The sequence below is a fragment of the Nyctibius grandis genome, chromosome 6 (assembly GCF_013368605.1).
Source record: "Nyctibius grandis isolate bNycGra1 chromosome 6, bNycGra1.pri, whole genome shotgun sequence".
Classification (NCBI taxonomy): Eukaryota; Metazoa; Chordata; class Aves; order Nyctibiiformes; family Nyctibiidae; genus Nyctibius; species Nyctibius grandis.
The window spans coordinates 4549931-4569133 of record NC_090663.1 but is presented as its reverse complement, the minus strand read 5'-3'; the positions used below and the strand labels follow the sequence as shown (position 1 = coordinate 4569133).

The 19203-nt window shown below is 36.6% G+C and overlaps 1 protein-coding gene across 1 annotated transcript in view; it reads right to left on the bottom strand.

Moving 5' to 3' along the window:
* Positions 1-19203, bottom strand: part of CTNNA2 (catenin alpha 2) — a 410549-nt gene that overhangs the window by 51207 nt on the left and 340139 nt on the right. The window contains exons 8-10 of the mRNA XM_068402626.1: positions 13945-14037; positions 13507-13663; positions 9938-10138 (exon numbers count right to left, since the gene is read on the bottom strand). Coding sequence (XP_068258727.1) covers positions 9938-10138; positions 13507-13663; positions 13945-14037 — 451 coding nt within the window. The remainder of the gene's footprint in view (positions 1-9937; positions 10139-13506; positions 13664-13944; positions 14038-19203) is intronic.

The following is a 19203-nucleotide window of genomic DNA, read 5'->3' as shown; positions in this document are numbered from 1 at the left end:
AGGCTGAATTGCTGCTGGAGAAAAACTGAGAAATAACAAAGTTAAAATTACTTCCATTTCATCTATTGATTATTTTTTATTTTTTTTTTTTACTATCAGCGTGATAGAAAAATAGTTTATCACCATGGGTGAATTCATGTCTTGATAACAATCTGTATTTTCTTGCGAACCATCCTGCTCCACACAGAAAATATTTTCTCTAAAGCTTTTCTTGTTTTTCTCCCACCCGACTCATATCTCCTACACATTTAAATTATCAAGTATTTATTGATTTTCTAAAAATATATTCTCTACTGACTTTTTCTCCTATGTAATCAGTTTGTACTGCAATATCTGTACTTAAAAACATAGCCATAAATTTTGTATAGTGATATGGAAACAATAAGATGACTGACAGACAGGGAAAAGTTAGGCTACGTAATAACATTATTGAGAGAAAAAAAAATTAAAAAATGTTTGGGCTTTATTTTTTATAGCATTAGAATATTAAGCTTCATTACATACAAGACTAAATCAATGCCTAGCTAATTTTACGCACTTTTGTGGCCTTCTTATTTAGGAACTCGAATTCCTTACAATCTCAAGTAGTTGTGAATGTTCAGTTATTTAGAAAGAGATGATTAAGACACAAAAAAGCAATAAGGGTCAAGGTCCCTCTACATGCATCAGTTTCTAATTCTTAGTGGTATCAATGGGAGTTAGGAACCTTGGCCTGGTTTCATCTTACTTCATACACCTGGAAGTTAGAAATCTATGTCTCCCTGTACCAAATGGAGAGCAATAGATGTTTCCATTAGACCATTAATCACACCTATTTTAAGAAAGAAGTTCAAGTTCAGCTGAATCAAATTGTGATATACCTCTACCCATTGAATAGAGGGAGGACAGATGACTGGTTTAGACTAGATGTCTGCTTTGGACAACCAATTTTAGGCACAAATTCTTGCACCAAATCCTAGAACACTATTGGCTCTAAATCAGAAGGGTGCCCAGGAGGGCATTGGCTGAGCAAGAAGTGGCTACTTTCCATCCAAATCTCACTGGAACTGAAGGGTTCCCAAAGGTCTCAACTTTGGGGCATTTTTTCTAGCCAGAAGACTATTTTTGAATGTCTTCAGCAAAGCTACTTCTTAAAGCTTAATTTTAAAGAGACAAGTACTTACGCAACTCTTTCTAGTATCCAAGGGTTTGGATCCAAGGAAATCACCCTTCTCAAAGACCAGAGGTTGTTCTCTGGAGCCAGACTGTCCTCAGACAAACCAGATGCTTGAGCTCCAGAGAAACGACTGATCTCATATAACCTGGTACACTCAGCCGTGTCTTCTGGCTACCTCTTGGCAGCTCTGCATTCATTTGAGCATTTGTAGTTGCCCTTCGCAAATTTGATTTTCCCTATGCCACATTCATAGAGACTAGACAAGTAATTTTAGGTGCCAATCACCTGGTCGAAATAGCCCTCAAGTGGCTGGAAAATTCTGGTCTGATTTGGTAAGATTATTCAAGAATGACATGGCAGTGTAAAGGTTTGGACCTCTCACTGCTAAAAGTTGAAGGATCCCTGAAAATCTCACACAGAGAATCTGTGCTTCTACTAAACATCACAGTTGTGTATGTCACATAAACCAACAAAATTATCCAGGATGATTGGCGGTATTCTAAGCTAAGGGTTATCAGGGGAGAATAATAAAGCAGAAATCCATGAATGACCCACTACCTTAAAAAAAAAGATGCTCTGTTAGGAAAAAAGGCCAAACATCGTGCAGATTTAAGAGGTTTTAGTACAGGAAACACACAAAAATATAGCTTAAAGTTTCAGAGTTTTGAATTAATTTCCTTCTAGGTTTTTGTGGGGTTTTTTTGTTTATTTTTTTTATTAACCCTTTATTTTACTTAATTGAGGAAAGAATACAGTCTACTACTGGGAAGTTTAAGTATTTTAAGCAGGTATTTAAGAAATAATTCCTATGGGATATCTGACATACTCTGTTGAAGACAGCACAGTTTCTCAATTTAGTTTGAAGGATGAATAAGGAATCAAACACGACATCTTATTTAGCTTGAAATGCTTGTATAAGTCTGTTTCTAGAACAACTGTAAATTCCTTATCTGAAGATTCTAAATATTTCATAAAATGTTTAGTAAAGCCTGGTCTCGTATCATATAATAATTTACAACATTTCAGTCATGATTATTATACTGCTAATTAAAAAGAAAAAGCTTTATAAAACTCTACTGAAATAGTATACAATATATAACAATATTAGACCAACTGGTTTTCTGAGCAGCAGATTTGATTTAAATATTTTGTTGCTTGGGCTGATGTATGCTTTCATTTATGTATCTTCGTAGCACACATTGTGCATAGACATTATCATGCATACACATACATATATTAATAATATTTTGGTTTTCATGGATGCAGAAATGCCCATATATAATTATGTCTGTGTTTTACATCACTAGATTGGGTTTTCAGAGTGTTTACCATTCTGTGCTCAGAGAAGCGGTCACTGACTTCCGTTACAGCTAAATACTCATAAGTAAAAATGTGAATCCTCATCAGTTCTGGATATCAAACCCTATGGGGCTCACATTGGTCACTCAGAAAAGAGGAAAATCAAAACTAGGGTAAAATTTGCAGCATGCTGGTTTAAGTGCTATGGCACAGAAAAGGATGAAACCCCACTGTCCGAAGCACAAGACCATCTTTTCTCTTCTTGCTATTTACCGATTAGCTTTTCCCTTGATGAAATGGTTAAAGGATAGATGTAAAATGATGAATACTCATACCCTATAGCATTTTGCAGTAAACACAAGATTTTCAGGAAGAATCAGCCTTCACTGCCAACACACTGCATCACCAGTTTAGCCACAGACCATAAAACCAATGTTCTCAGGATGCCTTGAATTTACAGCAAAGCGCTGACCCTTTGGCCCATATGTGTTAAGTCAGTCTTCTGGCACTTCACAGAAAGCTCCTACTTTATCTGTGGGTACATGCAACTATGCAGGATAGAGATGGTAATGCAACACTTTCAGGAAATATTGGATCTGCTCATGTGCGGTGCAGGTGAGCTGCACATTATAGAAATCATGGGATGTCTGGAGTTACATTACTCAGTATAGTGAGATATGGACACATATAGAAGAAAAAAACCCAAACCTTCACACTTTGCCCTGATTGAATTGTCATTCACAGAAAGATAAAATGTCAGGGGAGAATCAAGGTAAGCGGTGTCTGCAGAGAGGCGCCTCATGGCCAGCATAGTGGGCAATGATGTCATGAAAGGGTACATCTCAAAGCATACAAAGAAGGATGACAAACGATGGCTGCAGGTCTCACCAGTTTCAGATATCTCAGTCATTCTCCTATCTACTTGTACAAATAAAGACTACAGTGAGTACCCCTAAAATATTATTACTACTAAACAGAACTCCCTTCATGTTAATATTTCAATAAACGCTAGCTGCAGCTATTCAAAAAATCCCCTCAAGAAAACAGTTGCGTGCTGTTGGACACAAAACGGCTTACATAACACAAGCAAAACACTCTTTCTGGCTTCAGTTATAAGTTTGTGTGTATCTGTACGTAGGTGTGTGTAGGCAAGGGGATGCAAGGAATGCCAGTGTTTTTATTTTAAAAGATTATTGTACAATTCACACTTACATTCAAAAAACATTCTGTTGGAGCTAGTCAATATTCATGGCAATTTTCTGTCTCTGTTTTCTAGACTTGGTATAAATTTTTTTCTACCTCCACAGCCATCCTCCTTGTTTTAAAAAATGGCTCTTAAGAACACAAGATGTTTTTGAGAAAAGATTTGAACAGCCACTAAGTAATAATGGTTTATGAAAATGGGCACCTCTATTATACTAACCTACTATTCATTATCTAAGGTGTCTGGTACCTCCAAAATAGACACTCCTAGTCTTTTTAAACTCTCCTGGAGTTAATCTGCCTCCAAAGCACCACATTTCTTTAATTTTGTCATCCTTATCTTGACCTTCTTCCATTTCTGGAAGATCTTTAGGTTGTGGAGATCAAAGCTGAAACAACTATTTGGGGCATTTAGTGAATATCCTCGTTAAAGCACAGGCAACATCTTAAACACTGATGTGAGGGCTGTTGTGCACGGAAAACGTATCTTTGCCCAGCTGCCCATAATAATGCCATATTTTTTCTGAGAGGATGAATTAGCTCAGAGCCTTCCTGTCAGTGTAGATAATATAATTTAAATTGTTCCATTTACCTAGAGAAATTAAATAAAACTATCTTTTAACATTGTCTTTCTGATAAGGAAACTCCCCTACTCCCACCAGCCAAACCAGTGTTTTCCTTTTGGCAAATTTTGCTTCTGTCTGTTCATTAATACATTATACAACATCAACCACAGCGCTGACCCCTGAAGCATCACAGGATTTATCTTTCTGCCTGCTGAGAAATGGTCATTTATGCTTTACTTGTACCTTGTAACCAGTTCATAATCCATCAAAGGTCTTAACATTCACTCCATGGTTACCCATTTTCCAAACAGCCGTGTGCAGGACTTCATGAAAAGCCTTTGAAAATCTAAATCAATTACATTATATTCTCTTTAGCACTGTGTTATATTTTAAACTCTTAAAGTAGAAAGAAAATAGTAGAAAATAAATAGTATTTAAGCTTTTAGACACCGTGGTGATTTATTCATCTCATGTGTTGCATTTAATTGTTTTATAATATATTTTACATGATTTCTTATTGTATTCCTCTGCATATTGAACAGTCTCTGGTTAAAAATTCTTTGGATCAAACCAAGCCCTGGTGGAACATAATGTTGGGTATTCTCTGGTCCTTTCGTAAAATACCTTTTTTTAATAATGCATTAAAAGTTTTTTGTTGGTGATACCTTGACCTTTGGATTTCAGTTTAGCAAAATGTTAAAGAAAATGCTACAGTACTTTGCAGAATAAAAGTCATAATTTCATCAAAACCCCTGGATAAACGATCTCATGTTCTCAGGATGATAGCACCCATAAGTTGCACTATAACTACCTGAAAGTCCCATAAAACATGAATTTAACATAATTTATTTTTAAATAGGCTCCATTTTGCAATTTTTAACTCTCCCTCAGATTCAATATGCTTTTTTTCCTATTACAGCTATGCTTAAATTCATCTTCTTGCTTCTACATTTTCTTTCCCTTCATATCGCTGCTGAAAAATCCATCTTTACCACATTTTAGTATTAGCTTTGATAATATCATTGAGCTGCCTTTTCCTAGTGATAAATATCTTTAAAGTTTGTCCTACTCACACTGATAAAACTCTCACAGGCTTATTGCTGAATTGCCAGTAGTGCTGATTTTGAACTTTAGTCCATTCTGATAAAGAGAAAATAAAAAATTTGAGTCAAAACAGAAGTCAGAGAGTGACCTACTTAAAAACAGCTGGTTACAAAGTTACTAGGATATTTTAAAAACATGCTAAAAGCTGAAACTCTAATTTCTGCTCTGAATCAGAATACTTCAAATTTCCAATGTCCTTCCCAGGAGCGAGTAACCCAAGTACTAGTGTACTGGCTCTTCCAGGGTGGTTTCCAGACATCCCAATGCAAACTGAAGGATAAAAAAAAAACAAAAACATCGGAAAGTTTTTACAGCCCTTCCCAGACAGTTCTGGTCCCATTTGTTCTGCTTTTTCTCCTTCATTTCCCATTCATTCCCTTTCATTACAACCTTGCAAAGTCTACTCTAGTTCCTAATTTAAATTCAACCCTTCGACCTTTAAGGAATGTTACAGCTTTTTCTCCTCCCTGTATCTCAGAAATCTTGAAAAATAATATTCAACTTTTTGCCTGTTACTTGATTTCTTTCTACGGACAATCCTTTTTACCTTTTTAGAAACTCATGCTTCTTCCCTTCAGTTGTTACAGCTTCTCACAGAATCACAGACTGGTTGGGGCTGGAAGGGACCTCTGGAGATCATCTAGTCCAACCCCCTGCCAAAGCAGGGTCACCCAGAGCACATTGCACAGGGTCACATCCAGGGGGGTTTTGAATATCTCCAGAGAAGGAGACTCCACAACCTCCCTGGGCAGCCTGTTCCAGTGCTCTCCTGAAATTGCTGAGTAGACTTCAATCTCCTCCTTATTAAAGTCAATAGGACACTCTCAGCTGGCCAGGTCACTGCTAGGACAGGGTACTGAGCGGTATGAAAGAACTCAATATTCAAATAGAAATTGTGTTCTCTGTTTTCTCTTATTCCCTCCCCTTGCTTTTCATCTTTTTCTTTGCCTTTTCTTTCTCCTTTCTTTTCCTTTCCATCCTTCTCTCCTTCCTTTTTTTTTTTTTTGTGGACCATCTGTACTAGGATAATTTCATACTTCTCTACAAATGTTGAATACCAATATAAAATTTAACAGGAGCCATCAGCATGGCCCTGCCTACTGATCCCTGGGCCGTGTCTGACCTTGGTTCCCCTCACTGGGCCTGATCCTGACTCCCACATCTGGGCTGACATCCCAGCCTCAGGCCATCCCTGTGCCTGATGCCCAGGGTTGGGGCTGCCCCCAGGGAGCAACTGGCCCTTGCTCTTAGGAAACCAAGCTAAAGATATTAGTTAAACTTCACAGTGCCCAAAAAAGCAAACAAAAAAATTATATCCTGAAGCTCTGGTTTACTCCTGCACACAATTAACATCCACTAAAATCTATGAGTTTTGTGTTTGTTCGCAGCAATCCCCGTACACTCTGTGGTTTTCTAGTTTTCAGCTTGGATTTATAAGAAAGTCAGCGAGAGTCAAGTTTTATTTTGATTTTAAAGGAAAATAAAAGTACCCAATTTTAAAAAGACATTAACCAATATGTCACTACCTAATACTGCTGTCAGAGATAAGACTCTAGCCTCTACCAAGTACTTGGCTATAAAGGCTATAAAGGCAGTGGGTTAGTCAAGCACAGGCCAGAAAGCACTAAAACACTGAAAAACCCCACCCCATATATTCCAAAGGCTGTAAATTAAATCAATAAATAAAACTTTAAGGTGAAACTAGTTATTAAAGTAAGACTTTCATAGTTTCAATTTCTTAGAACCTACAAATATCGATTTCATTAAAGATTAATTTCCCCCCCCCCTAAAAAAAAACATTAGCAAGGTGTTTCTCTTTCTAAAACAGTGTCTCTGTATTTCTGCACTGTGGATCAAACTCAGTACTCAGATAACAATATGAGATCCCTGGAAAAAGAGGCTTAACAGAGGCTTTGCTTTCCTGAGCTGATAGTTAAAAGTAAATAATAAGAGAAAGGTAATGTGCTTATTTCCCTTCCATTGTCATTTAACTAAATTTTTTCCCAGCTTTCAAAAGCATTTCTTTTAAAAATAAATAAAGGTCAAGTGAAAACAAAAAAGGAGGAACAAAGATGAAAATGATGAGGCATTCATCACTGTGCTTCTCATAGAGATTTTGATATATGCATCTGTGGGTGGAGCCCGACTCCAAATAAATCACTCTCATAATTCCCAAGTGTGTGATAAAATCTGCGCGGGATCTCAAGGTGAGTAGAAAGAATATATAAATATATGTATGTATTCATAGATACCCGTATCTCTATATCCTTAGTTACACAGATGCATATGTATACGGAGACCTGTTCTTGGGGAGAGGGCAGGGTATAAACGGGCAGGGCACAGAATGGCGTAGGATGGTCTAAATACCATTTTAACCACTTTATTCTAGGGTTACAAAACGAGTCAGTAAATTCTACCCTTTCTAATCAACAGTCATAGAGATAATAATAATCAATGACTTTGTAAATGGTCTGAAAAGCTGCAGATAGAAATTGTGCTGTAATATTAATGATCCACGTTTGTGTCTGGCATAAATCGGTTTAGCTTTACTGGCTTCATTGAATTTGGGCCCATTCTGTCTTCTGAACTTCTGTGGCACAATTTGTACTTGATGTACAGTTCTTAACATCTAAAATATATTTTTTTAAATTTTATTTTATTACTCACAAGTTTACTTACATTTTACAAAATACAAAATAAGTAATAGCTTTGACTTTGAGGAACAGGGCCTCAGTCTTAAGTATTGAATCCCAGCATTAACAAGTTGACGTTGTCAAGATGCACTTAGTCCAGCACTTCTAGCACTTAGTTGTAATTCGAATTATATCAAAAAGTGAATTAAATATAGAATGTAAGTGTTTACTGTGCCTATTATTGATCTATATAACTGCATTTTGTCAGTTAATCTGTTGAAAAATTATTAATAAAAAATTTTACAGAAGATGAGGTCAGAAATTTTAGCTGAATAAGAAGTCTGAAAATATGCTTTGTTTTGCTTAATAAGGAAATCTTGGTGAAAGAAAGAATTCTTCAAAATCTCTCCTTTAACAAAAGGAGAGTTTAACATGAGAGTGCAACAAGTATTTAACCCTATTAAACTGAAGAGATTATTTTCTTTTTGTGACTTTATAATAGCAGTTCATAAACTTTTGCAGCTAAGTTAAATTTACAGTGCTCATTCCATTGATCTCTTGTTGGGTAGTAAAAAATAGTGGGACTACTAAAAACAATTTTCGTACCCCCTTTTGCTTCTCCCAGCCAGTGTAAAGTGAATCTACAAACATTTTGGGTGTTAAAGGCACAACTTTCTAGTCATAATCACCATTGCAAGCATCCACACTCCACCTATAATTTCCAATAAATCATAACGAAAGGTGAGAAAAAGAAGAAATTCTTGATTTTGGTCATTGGGATTTATCTGTGCAATCAGGGCTTGGGGTCCCTTTTAGGGCTAAAAGTTAGTAATCTGGTGACAACAATAACACAAGAAGTAATATTAAATCATCCCAACATTTTTTTTTTTTATCTCATTTTGCTGATTTCTGTTCTCAAAGCGAACACAGAGGCTGCCAGAGCTATAACAGTTTTTGCTTTTCTATCTCATAGGGAGATGCCTGGTTGTTTTTTCTGAATGTTACATTTGTCATGCCCTGAACTGGTGCATTCTCATTTGTTCCTTCTAAAATATCCTTGATGATTTTAAAGCCCAGATAAGCAAGTGCAGCCAGATAGGGGAGGATCAGCTCAGACATTTTCAGACATCTCCACTGCGTGCATCTATGGCATAGCTGGTGAGTGGAGACCTAGTCCGTGAAGTCAATGAAATTCAAAGCATGATTCATCCGAACAAATGTAGACCGCTGCTTTAAGATGAGAGCACTTGATAGTACTGCCTGCACTGAACAATTCAGACACACATAGCAACAGATAATACTGAGTATAAAGGAGTCTAAAATGACCAGCTTAGATGTAATCACCTAAACTTAGATGAATCCAACCCCTGCTCTGTGAAGGCAAAAACAGGATAAAAAATGAAATCAGTGTTTTTTTCCCCATCTATCCATCTAGCAGACTTTTCTATTTTTATATAATCTATTTATTTTAAATAATCTATATATTTTATATAATCTAGCAGACTTTTGTTGCTTTTTTTTTCAAGCAGGTAATATATTTTCAGTTGCTCAAATGTATTTTCTCAAATGTAATTGTTTTGTTTAGAAACACAACTTCAGTCAGCAACAAGAACATTCACCTGCACAGACCACAGAGTAATATTTGTAGTGATTTTCTAGAGACACATAATACCTAATCAACCAACTTGGAAAGAACTTGAAGAAAAGGCTGTGTATTATTTACTCAAATCATTGAAACTTTGACAAAGCAGACTAGCCTTGATGGGTTACTGAATCTCTTCCCTTATACGGCTTTTGTCAATATGATTTCTGCAACAGCATTGAGTAGGAGAATAAAAAAAAAACACTCATGGTCATTAATTTGTTTGTTTATATCTTGTTTTCAAGCACAGGTTTCTCTCTGAGTTACAGTTTTCAGAGAACTAACTGAAAGTTTTAAGTGACTCAATATTGAACGATATTTCAAATCAGCTTACCAGTTTCAGAGAGCAGTTTGGTAGCTTCCAGTACCTTCTCAGTATAAACTCCAGTTTCATAGTTTTCCATCTCTGCATTAATGATGTGAATAACTCTGGCTGCACGGCCTCGGATGGCACCTGCAGTTCTGTCCAGTGTATCGACATCCCCCTCTTGGAGAGCAATCACACACTTATTCACATCTTCCAGTATATGGTTTTCTGGAATGTAGGAAAAAAATAAGGCTCATTTCATTTCGTTCTTCCTCATAGCAAAGTTTACTGATTTGGGTAAACAGCAAATGTCAGCACATCAAAAAATTGATATCTCTCCTTATCCAGGTCTGCAAAACAAATACCATTCTGTGATACTATGCCATATAACAGTAAAAATCCCAAGTGTGATATTTATCTTTAAAAGGGACTGGGCTACATCCTCTCACCTATACCACGAGTACCAACATGCAGTTCTTTGAAAAACAGTCACATTAATTTCAAACATCACACTGAATTTTACTATAATGAAAGTGTAATAAAAAATCAATGCAAAAAGAAAAGTGGTCAAATATTATGCAGATGCTCTAATAAACAGTAGGGCAATTTTCTGAAGATGAATTTACGCATTCCCATAAACATTTAATATGGTTGGTTCATTTGTTACTAAATAAGTTAGAAAAGAAAATAAACCATTTTGAAAAGACAACAGCAAAGTGCCTTTGTAGATAGCAGGGAGCCTGTGCACAAGCAGTTCATTTCTTTTACTCCGTCTATGCCAGAGATTAAGGTGTGTATTTTTCATGATACACAGTATAATCATATGTGACTGTGCATATTCTGAAATAAGAGTCGACAACAGTGAGTCCACTGAGATGATGCAGTATCAAGTTGGTTTATTGAAATCTTGGGGGCTGCATTGTTTTTTCTCAGCTCAGAATCAGGCCATCTGCTCTCACGTGCTGCAATATTGTAGTTTATGTAGCATTCCCACATACAGATGATGTGAAAGGATGAAGTAGATTTTGACTAGGATGAAGCAGATTTTGACTAGGTCCAACATTATTGCCCTGCAGCCAGTACAGTTAAAAATCATTTCAATAATAAAACTATGATTGAATTTCATATTTGAGCAAACTCACTCTGAGAAACTCAGTGCCTCTAAACGGCAAGTCACTTTTCTGCCACAGATACATCTAAACTGAAAATGAAATGCTGTTCTTTGTAGTAGTAATAAATAAAACACAATCAATCTGTTCACCAAATGCTTTTTGTTAATTATCCTTGGCCACAAAAATCGAATGATACACTGATCTCCACTGTTCAAAATCTCAAGGTTGGATCATTTGAGGGTTTCAGAAATGTTTTATGTGATGTCAAATTTTAAACTGTAACAACTCTGAAAGAAAAATGAAAGTCCCTTGAGCTGTGGATCAGAGTAACTTGCAAGGCAAAATTCTTTGTTTAAAAACTCTCCATCCACATTTAAAAAACGTTGTCTTGCTAAAATATTTCTTCACTATTTCCTCCTCACCACCGTCAATTTTTTTTGCCACGGCATAGCCAAACTTTGCCCAACAATAAGTGCTATACGAATTTGAACAGACAGTGCATTTGGAATATAAAGTAACTGATTAAAATTATGTTCAGCCTTCTTTTGGTAGCCACCGTATTAATAAAACATGCCATCAAATGTGACACGCAATATGAAGAGGAGGAGGTGTCATGTCGTGAGGTACATTTAACCAGACACTAGCCCATTTTGAATGCTTTACTGGTTTAACATCCAAAAATAAAACTACCCTGTGTAAGCAGAGGCTTCCAAGCTTACAGCTAGCAGCAACAGGCTTTCTGGATATATGAGCTGCTTTCTCATTTGTAATAGAGATGTCTATGGACAGTATTAGAAAAAAATCTAAAACCAACAGAAATACTACTTCTCAGCTGCCTTGGAAATTTTGGATCTAAGTCAAGACTATGTTAGAAGAAAATATGATTCGAGAAAAAGAAAAAATAAAAATGTCATCCATTCAAACAACTTCTGGTTTTATGGATGCAAGTGCTTAGAGTGAATGAAGTCCTCAAACAAATAACCAAATGGCCATTTAAGCAAGTTTGGTACCTCTTTGGCTTGTGGACTGGGTCTACAGTTTATAGCTTGGTCTGCCCTTTCATTGTAGAACTAGGTCTGTTGAAAAGTGTTTGCAAGCTTCAAATCTCAAATAAAAACCTATGTGATACCAGATTCTGAAGTACCCCTTTATTCTGAGAGTTCATTTTCATTTCCTTGTCATGGCTTGCAGTAAACACTCTAGCAGTGGTGTTGAACAGTGGAGTGTAATTATACTAAACTAAACCATTTCCCTGTTACTAATAATAGCGGGATACAACCAAACAAAATAAAGGTGAGGGCAAAAAAGAAAACTGAGGATTTTTTTAAAGGATAAATATTTTTTTTCTCCAAACATCTTAAACTTTTATTAGGAAATTCAGGAAATTACAAGGAAAAGAAACATAAAATTAAGGCCAAGCTATCTCCTGAAGTTTGGCTCTTCTGTGACATTAGAGTACGCTAAGCACACTCAGCACGCTTTATGTCCTTATTCACAACAATGAAATTCACCTTTTTCAAACTGTAATAGGAAAATGAGTTTTTTGCAGCAGACAATTAACCCAAGACATGCAGCACTTTGCAATTATAGTATTCATTGTGTATGACTATATTATAACAATACACTGTGCCACAATTTGTAGCACTTTACAAGGAGGATGGAGAAAAGACTATGACCCAAAGAGTCAATGTCCTCTTCTCCATCCCTTCTTTATGTAAGGACTAAGATACTTTGTTTCCATAGAAGAGCCTGCTTTGCATTGTAATCCTTCCTAGTGAGGTCCAAGAGGTACAAAGATTTGCTATTTCTTATTCTACTGTACTACCTCTCTCTATTTGGTTGCATTGCTACACCGTTAACTTTGGGACCCAGAAGTGCTTCCCAGCTCTCTGGAAATGTACACACTGGTTATGTTCTAACAAAACATCTAGATGGGACTCATATGCAGCATCTACCTATTTCCCTTCTTCCCACCCCTCTTCAAGGCCTAGTAACCTGGTATGGATGATCAGGGGGACAGGAATGTGTCAGGAATCACACAGGAATCCTGTGTGATTCTGTGATTCTGTGAATGTATGGTACATCTGCCCCACTGTTTAGACACAGCTGATCTGAGCAAAGCTAGAAAATAAAATAAGGAAAGTTCATCTTTCCTCCTCTTGCCCACAACTGCAGGAGGCCTCTAACAATTTTTATAAAAACAGCCTGTCACAGGTCTGTAATAAATTCTTAAAATTGAAACAAAATTTCTCTAGAAATAGAAGCACAAATAGGATGCTATTTTCTGGCAGAGGAAAAGCTAACCATTGCTACCAGGGATTAATTGGCATGGCTTAGTTGCTCCTACTGAGTATAGAAGATCAGCATTCCAATAAGGAGGCACTAATGGACTAATGATGCTTTAGTAATTATAGCTTTTCTCTGCTCCAACCGATTACTTCAATTTAGCAGTATATTTTTAGAAGAGTCCCTTGATCCTAGTACCTGAAACGGAGAGGAAATCATCCACCGAAGTGATGTCATCAACAGCTTCAGTGAGAACTCGCACTTGCTTCTCCCACTGATCTTTAAAGACATCCATGTTGTCCTGTGCTACTTTGCTCTGGGGTCTGGCAGCCAATGTGAGCGCAGCATTTATTACCTGTTATTCAAAATCATTTATTATGAGGAGTGGCAAAATTTTTTCACAAGGGAAAAAACAGATAAATTACGGAATGTGTTAAAAATACAGTATTACACCCCATTCGACGTGGGGGTCTCCAGATACTAATGTATTTTTCACAGTTCATGGAAAGCAGGCAACAACATAATGACAAAGGCAAGGCTATAATCTTCCTCTAGGCTGTTTTTGTGTCTCAGCTAACTAATGCTTTTTAATGCCAAAAGAGTTCTCAAGTACTTTTTAACAGGAATCTTACTTACCTGTGGGCACAGACTATCAATTTGTGTTGCTGCCATACGGACTAACTTCACACCTTCTTCATTATTTGAGATTGAACAGGCCAAATTTGCAACCTGAAATGAAATCAGCAGAATGAGAATCAAGTTTTAGGCAAGCAGACCATTTTATACCTTGCTGTCTTCTTATTGAGCCTTGCCTAGAATGAAAGAATTGTATACCAGAGGAATGATACAGAATCTTCTGTGCTGGTGAACAGAAACCCATGGAGATTATCTCTTTACTAGCAAACTGAACTAGCCATCTTCATTAGAACTTTCTCAAAAAACTTCCCTCACTGTGAAGTGTTCCATATTCTCCCCTATAGCTTGAAAATAATCTCCCGAGAAGTCATATAGAGAATGCAGAGCATCCAAACAATTATCTATACATTTCCTTTCCTCACAGTTTCTTTTTCCTTTTATTAACCATGTCCATTATGAATAATAGTAATCAGGCTCATCCATATCCTCCAAGCTTTGAAAAATGAAGAATCTTTGATGTCCTAACATATGGAATTGTGCTTTTCCACCCATAAACAAAACTCTGATACCTTCACTGATACTGGGAAGTTACAGATTTCTTAAGTATCTTCCTTGTTTCATATCCTGATGGTTTTATGCATGTTAAATTTTTTTTAATTGTCAGGTGGACCTATTTATTTCTATGTGACTGTCTGCCCTAGAGTAAAATGCCCATTCACAAGAGTATCATAACTTGGTCAAGTGAAATGTCTCTGTTGAAAGCCTCATTCTGTAATGTATACCTGAAGATCTCAAAGATGTAAGTATCTACATGTGCTTGATCTGACAGAGCTTTGGGAAATCTGAACCTCACAAGACTGAAGGCTGTTTGGATAAGATGAAGACAGGGGAGACTTAGAGAGACAGCCGAATGAGATCTAGCAATCAGACCATGCCTCCAGACACTGCAGAGCTGCATCTCTGTGGCTTGGATGCAAGTGGCAGAGCATGTTCTCCCAGTTTGTACAGCGCTTCTTGCAAAAAATCCATTCCCAAAAGCTTTCTGTCAAGTCCATGAATCTGCCATAGGTTTTCCAAACTGCAATTCATGTCACAGTGCACATAACTAAGCTCATCAGTAATATTTAAATCACAAAGGTACATTCTGGTAGGGGGGGAATACAAGATACTTTTTTTAAATAATCCCAAAGTATGGCTCTTCATTCTAATCTACATTAAAACAAACTTATAAAATTTTAAATATGCTTCTTTGATATTATTCACTGTGCCTGAAGGCATAACTATCAGTTGGAAATGATTCATGAATTAGTTCAAATACACCCATCTTTCCAATTTTCCTCCAGTCTCCCCTTGTGGTATTAATCTGTTCTCATCTCCAGTGCACATAGCCACATTAGCCCTGGTCCATCTGTTCTGCATAGAACCTATTTCACTTCACAGCTATGTAGAATGTGGTTTGCATATATCATGGTGCCAAAGCCCAGGGAAGAAAAGAACCTAAGGCTTCAAAGAGTCTTGCAAGCATTTCCTAGTCAAGATTTTATTATAATGTTGTGATTTTTATTTCCATTTCATGGTGAGACAAATGAGTTAGTCTGTTTGTTAACAGCCTTACAGTGCTCATGTCAAAACCGTTCTCCTAAGCTGACATCTTCCAATTAATTTACCATTTTCTGTAGTCACTTCTTTGCACACAGCAAACAGACCACTTTAATCTTCATGAGAAACAAAAGCTAAGTAGGATAATAATTAGAATACATTAACATGAGTGGAAATTACAGACCTTAAAAACTAGCAAATGGTATTAAGTTCAGCAAAAGCCATCTTCCTGCACTTTAAATAAGTGGTTTTTCAGATTGCCCTTTCATTTTGTGATTATCATGATGAAAATCTGTCCTAAGGCTCCAGGTGCACCATATATCTTACTTTTTCTCAGACAGCAGTGAGATATGTGACTGAAAGGGGCTGGGTGTCATAAAATGGCAATCAAAACTATTAAGCAGGTCTTTGAGTTCTCTTGGAAGAGATTTTTGCAGAAAAAATCAGTGAAAATAAAACTTATTTCACAGAATCACAGAATGGTTAAGGGTTGGAAGGGACCTCTGGAGATCATCCAGTCCAACCCTCTGTCAAAGCAGGTTCACCTAGAGCACGTTGCACAGGGTCGTGTCCAGGCGGGTTTTGAATGTCTCCAGAGAAGGAGACTCCACAACCTCCCTGGGCAGCCTGTTCCAGTGCTCTGCCACCCTCAAAGTAAAGAAGTTCCTCCTCATATTCAGATGGAACTTCCCATGTTTCAGCTTGTGCCTGTTGCCCCTTGTCCTGTCACTGGGCACCACTGAGAAGAGTCTGGTCCCCTCCTCTTGACACCCACCCCTAAGGTATTTGTAAGTGTTGATAAGATCCCCCCTCAGTCTTCTCTAAGCTAAACAGACCCAGCTCTCTCAGCCTCTCCTCATAAGAGAGATGCTCCAGTCTTCTTTGTCTCTGTGAATCAGTCTTTCAATAGAATCTGATGAGATAATATTTGGATTTTGTAAAGCGTCCTGGTTTTCCAAGAAAGGATACAGACATAACCAGAGAAAACTTTTTCACCTTTTTTTTTGTAAAATTGAAATTCAGAGTTCAGTACATTGTTTTGGATGTTACTATCAATACAGAAGGAGTACAAATGTAATCTGTGGCTATATTAAATATGCATTAAAAGAGCATTACAGTTATCTGTTTAAAAAAATAATAAGGATACATATTGTGTATGATCCTAATCTAAATAGTGTCTGTGGTATATTTCAAGTCTTGCATAAATATAGTCCTGTATCATCAGCAGTCAGAAAGCAATACTACTTTCACAATTCAGCAGGGAATAAGCCAGCCTATACCATGGGAAGATCTGATTATGTTAAATAAGCATAGAGATAAGTAAATCCTACAAAGGTAGATGCAATCTGGATAAAATTGAATTTAGCACCACAAATCAGAAATATTATGACTTTACCCAAAACTTATTTTTATAACATGGCAAGAAATAGACATTACTTGCATTTCAGTGCCATCACATAAGCATAGATCTATGAAACAATACAAGTTTTAAGTGCACTCAATCACCAGAAATGACACTATTTAATTATTTTGATTGACTTTGTTATTAAATACACAATCAAGTTACCATCAATTAAGATTCTGGGCACAGCGAGGTCCATATGCATGCTCTTAGTTGATAGAAATTGGGGGATAATTCAACAAGCTTTACCCTACTACAAATTCAGCAACTTCAGATATTTTTCCTGCCTAAAACCATGATCGAAAAAGCTTAGACCCAATTCCACCCCACTTAGCTGAGACACTTTGGTTAGGTGCCAAACTGATCTCTTTGGATGATGGACAAAAAGAGAAAGGCACTTCCAGAGACTGTTTCAGGTTTTTAGTTGACCATCTCATCCTCTAGACGTGTCTAGATTATTAGTTAAACTTAGATTATACCTGGCCCTGACAATTGTTGAAAAAGGTATTACTGAAATAAAAGAGGTTTTAATGGTGCTTTATAACTCATTTTGCATGTGCATATTTACTACAACGTGTTTTGTGAAGAACCCAGACTCTTCAAGGTTGGGAATTTGTTTAATATGCCACTCCTGAGCTGGATGGAGCAGATAGCTTGGAAAGGGAAATAAAAAGGCTGTATGTTATCGTAGCTGCCAATTTGCCAAAACTTTGATTTGACAGCCTTTACTTTTATGCTTCAAGTGCTCTGTCTCCACCAAAGCACTGAAGAGGAGATTTCATGAGAGGCTGTGAAAGTAACCAGGTAATTAATTTTTCTTTTTTCTTTTTCTTTTTTTTTTTCTGTTTACTAAGTTCCTTGAGCCTACTGAATTCACTGATTGCCTAAACAGAACTTAAGTTTGTATTAAGATCAATGTGAACTGTCTGAAGAGTATTTATACAAATGAATACATTTTAAATACCAAAATCAATGAACTGTGAATCATCCTCAAAATGCGTGGAGAACTTAATAACAGTGAAACTGCTGTGTAGATAAACATTATTGTCCAGAATTTCAGGGCTGCTAAGCTACTCTTATACCATCAAAACAATTGCTAAACACCTTAAACCTGTCCTGCAAGAGCATGGAAAAGTAATGAGCAAGAAAATAAACACTCTGTCTCCAGTGATGCTGTATTTTTCTGCAATCACCAGAGCCACTGAACCAATCCTAGAATTGGAGAGGTGAAAAACTGTGTACCAACTCCTTCATATTAATTTCCTATCACTGGCACTGACAGGCCAAGATGCAATTCTGCACCTTGCTAGGCATCTATCTTTAATCATGCAAATAGTTCCATTAGTTTCAATTATTCAAAATATATGCAGGATCAGTCCCAATAAAATGTATTTGCATGTATTTGGTTGTATTTCAGCCTCAAGCAGTTTTCTGCTGTAGAGCAGATGAGAGTGGGGAAGGACTTTGTTTCTAATGCAAATTTGTATTGCTGTTGTTGAAAAGACATACCAAGGACAGGATTTATTCTAAAGATATACTAACATGGCAGCTGGAAGTGTAAGCACTGTATGGATAGGCAATGCCCACACTAGTTTTTCACTAGTTAGCAACTGAAGCGTGGATTAGCACTTTTTCATTGCTTTTGCCATGCATACTACCTAAAACAGCAAAACTTTACTTCTGCTATAAAATTGCACTCCAGGTTGCAAAAGTATACAAGGATCTTTCATACCAATTTACTTTGTTTTCACACTGATGAAAATTAGGTGTAGTTATCTTTTGTTGTGTTTTTAAACTAGACTATTTCCAATTTTGACTTGAGCTCTTCGTATTATTAAAGGTAATTATGACTATAAAAATGTATTGTCCTCTGGTTCAAACTTAAATTCAAAGATTTAACATGGCCAGTCTGAATTCAGTGTAAGTGAAAAGGTCCAAAAAAAGAAATCCACTGCTTAGAGCAAAAATGCAAAAAAAGGGACCAGTATATGCTATAGCAAAGGACCAATATCAACACAAAGGCTGCAGAATATTGCAGCTAATCTATGTAGTCTGTTTTTAAATTTTGTCTTGTATTCTTTTTTCCATCATACATTGCTTAGAAGAAATGAGACAAAAAAAGCTCTGTTCAGCTTCCCCAACCATGTAACCATTCTAAGGTAGAGAATGCAATCTATTTATAGATTTTGTTTTGTGTATTCTTTGTAAATACTTTTTTTTTTACTTTTTTTTTATACATGTTTTTCCTATTTCTATAA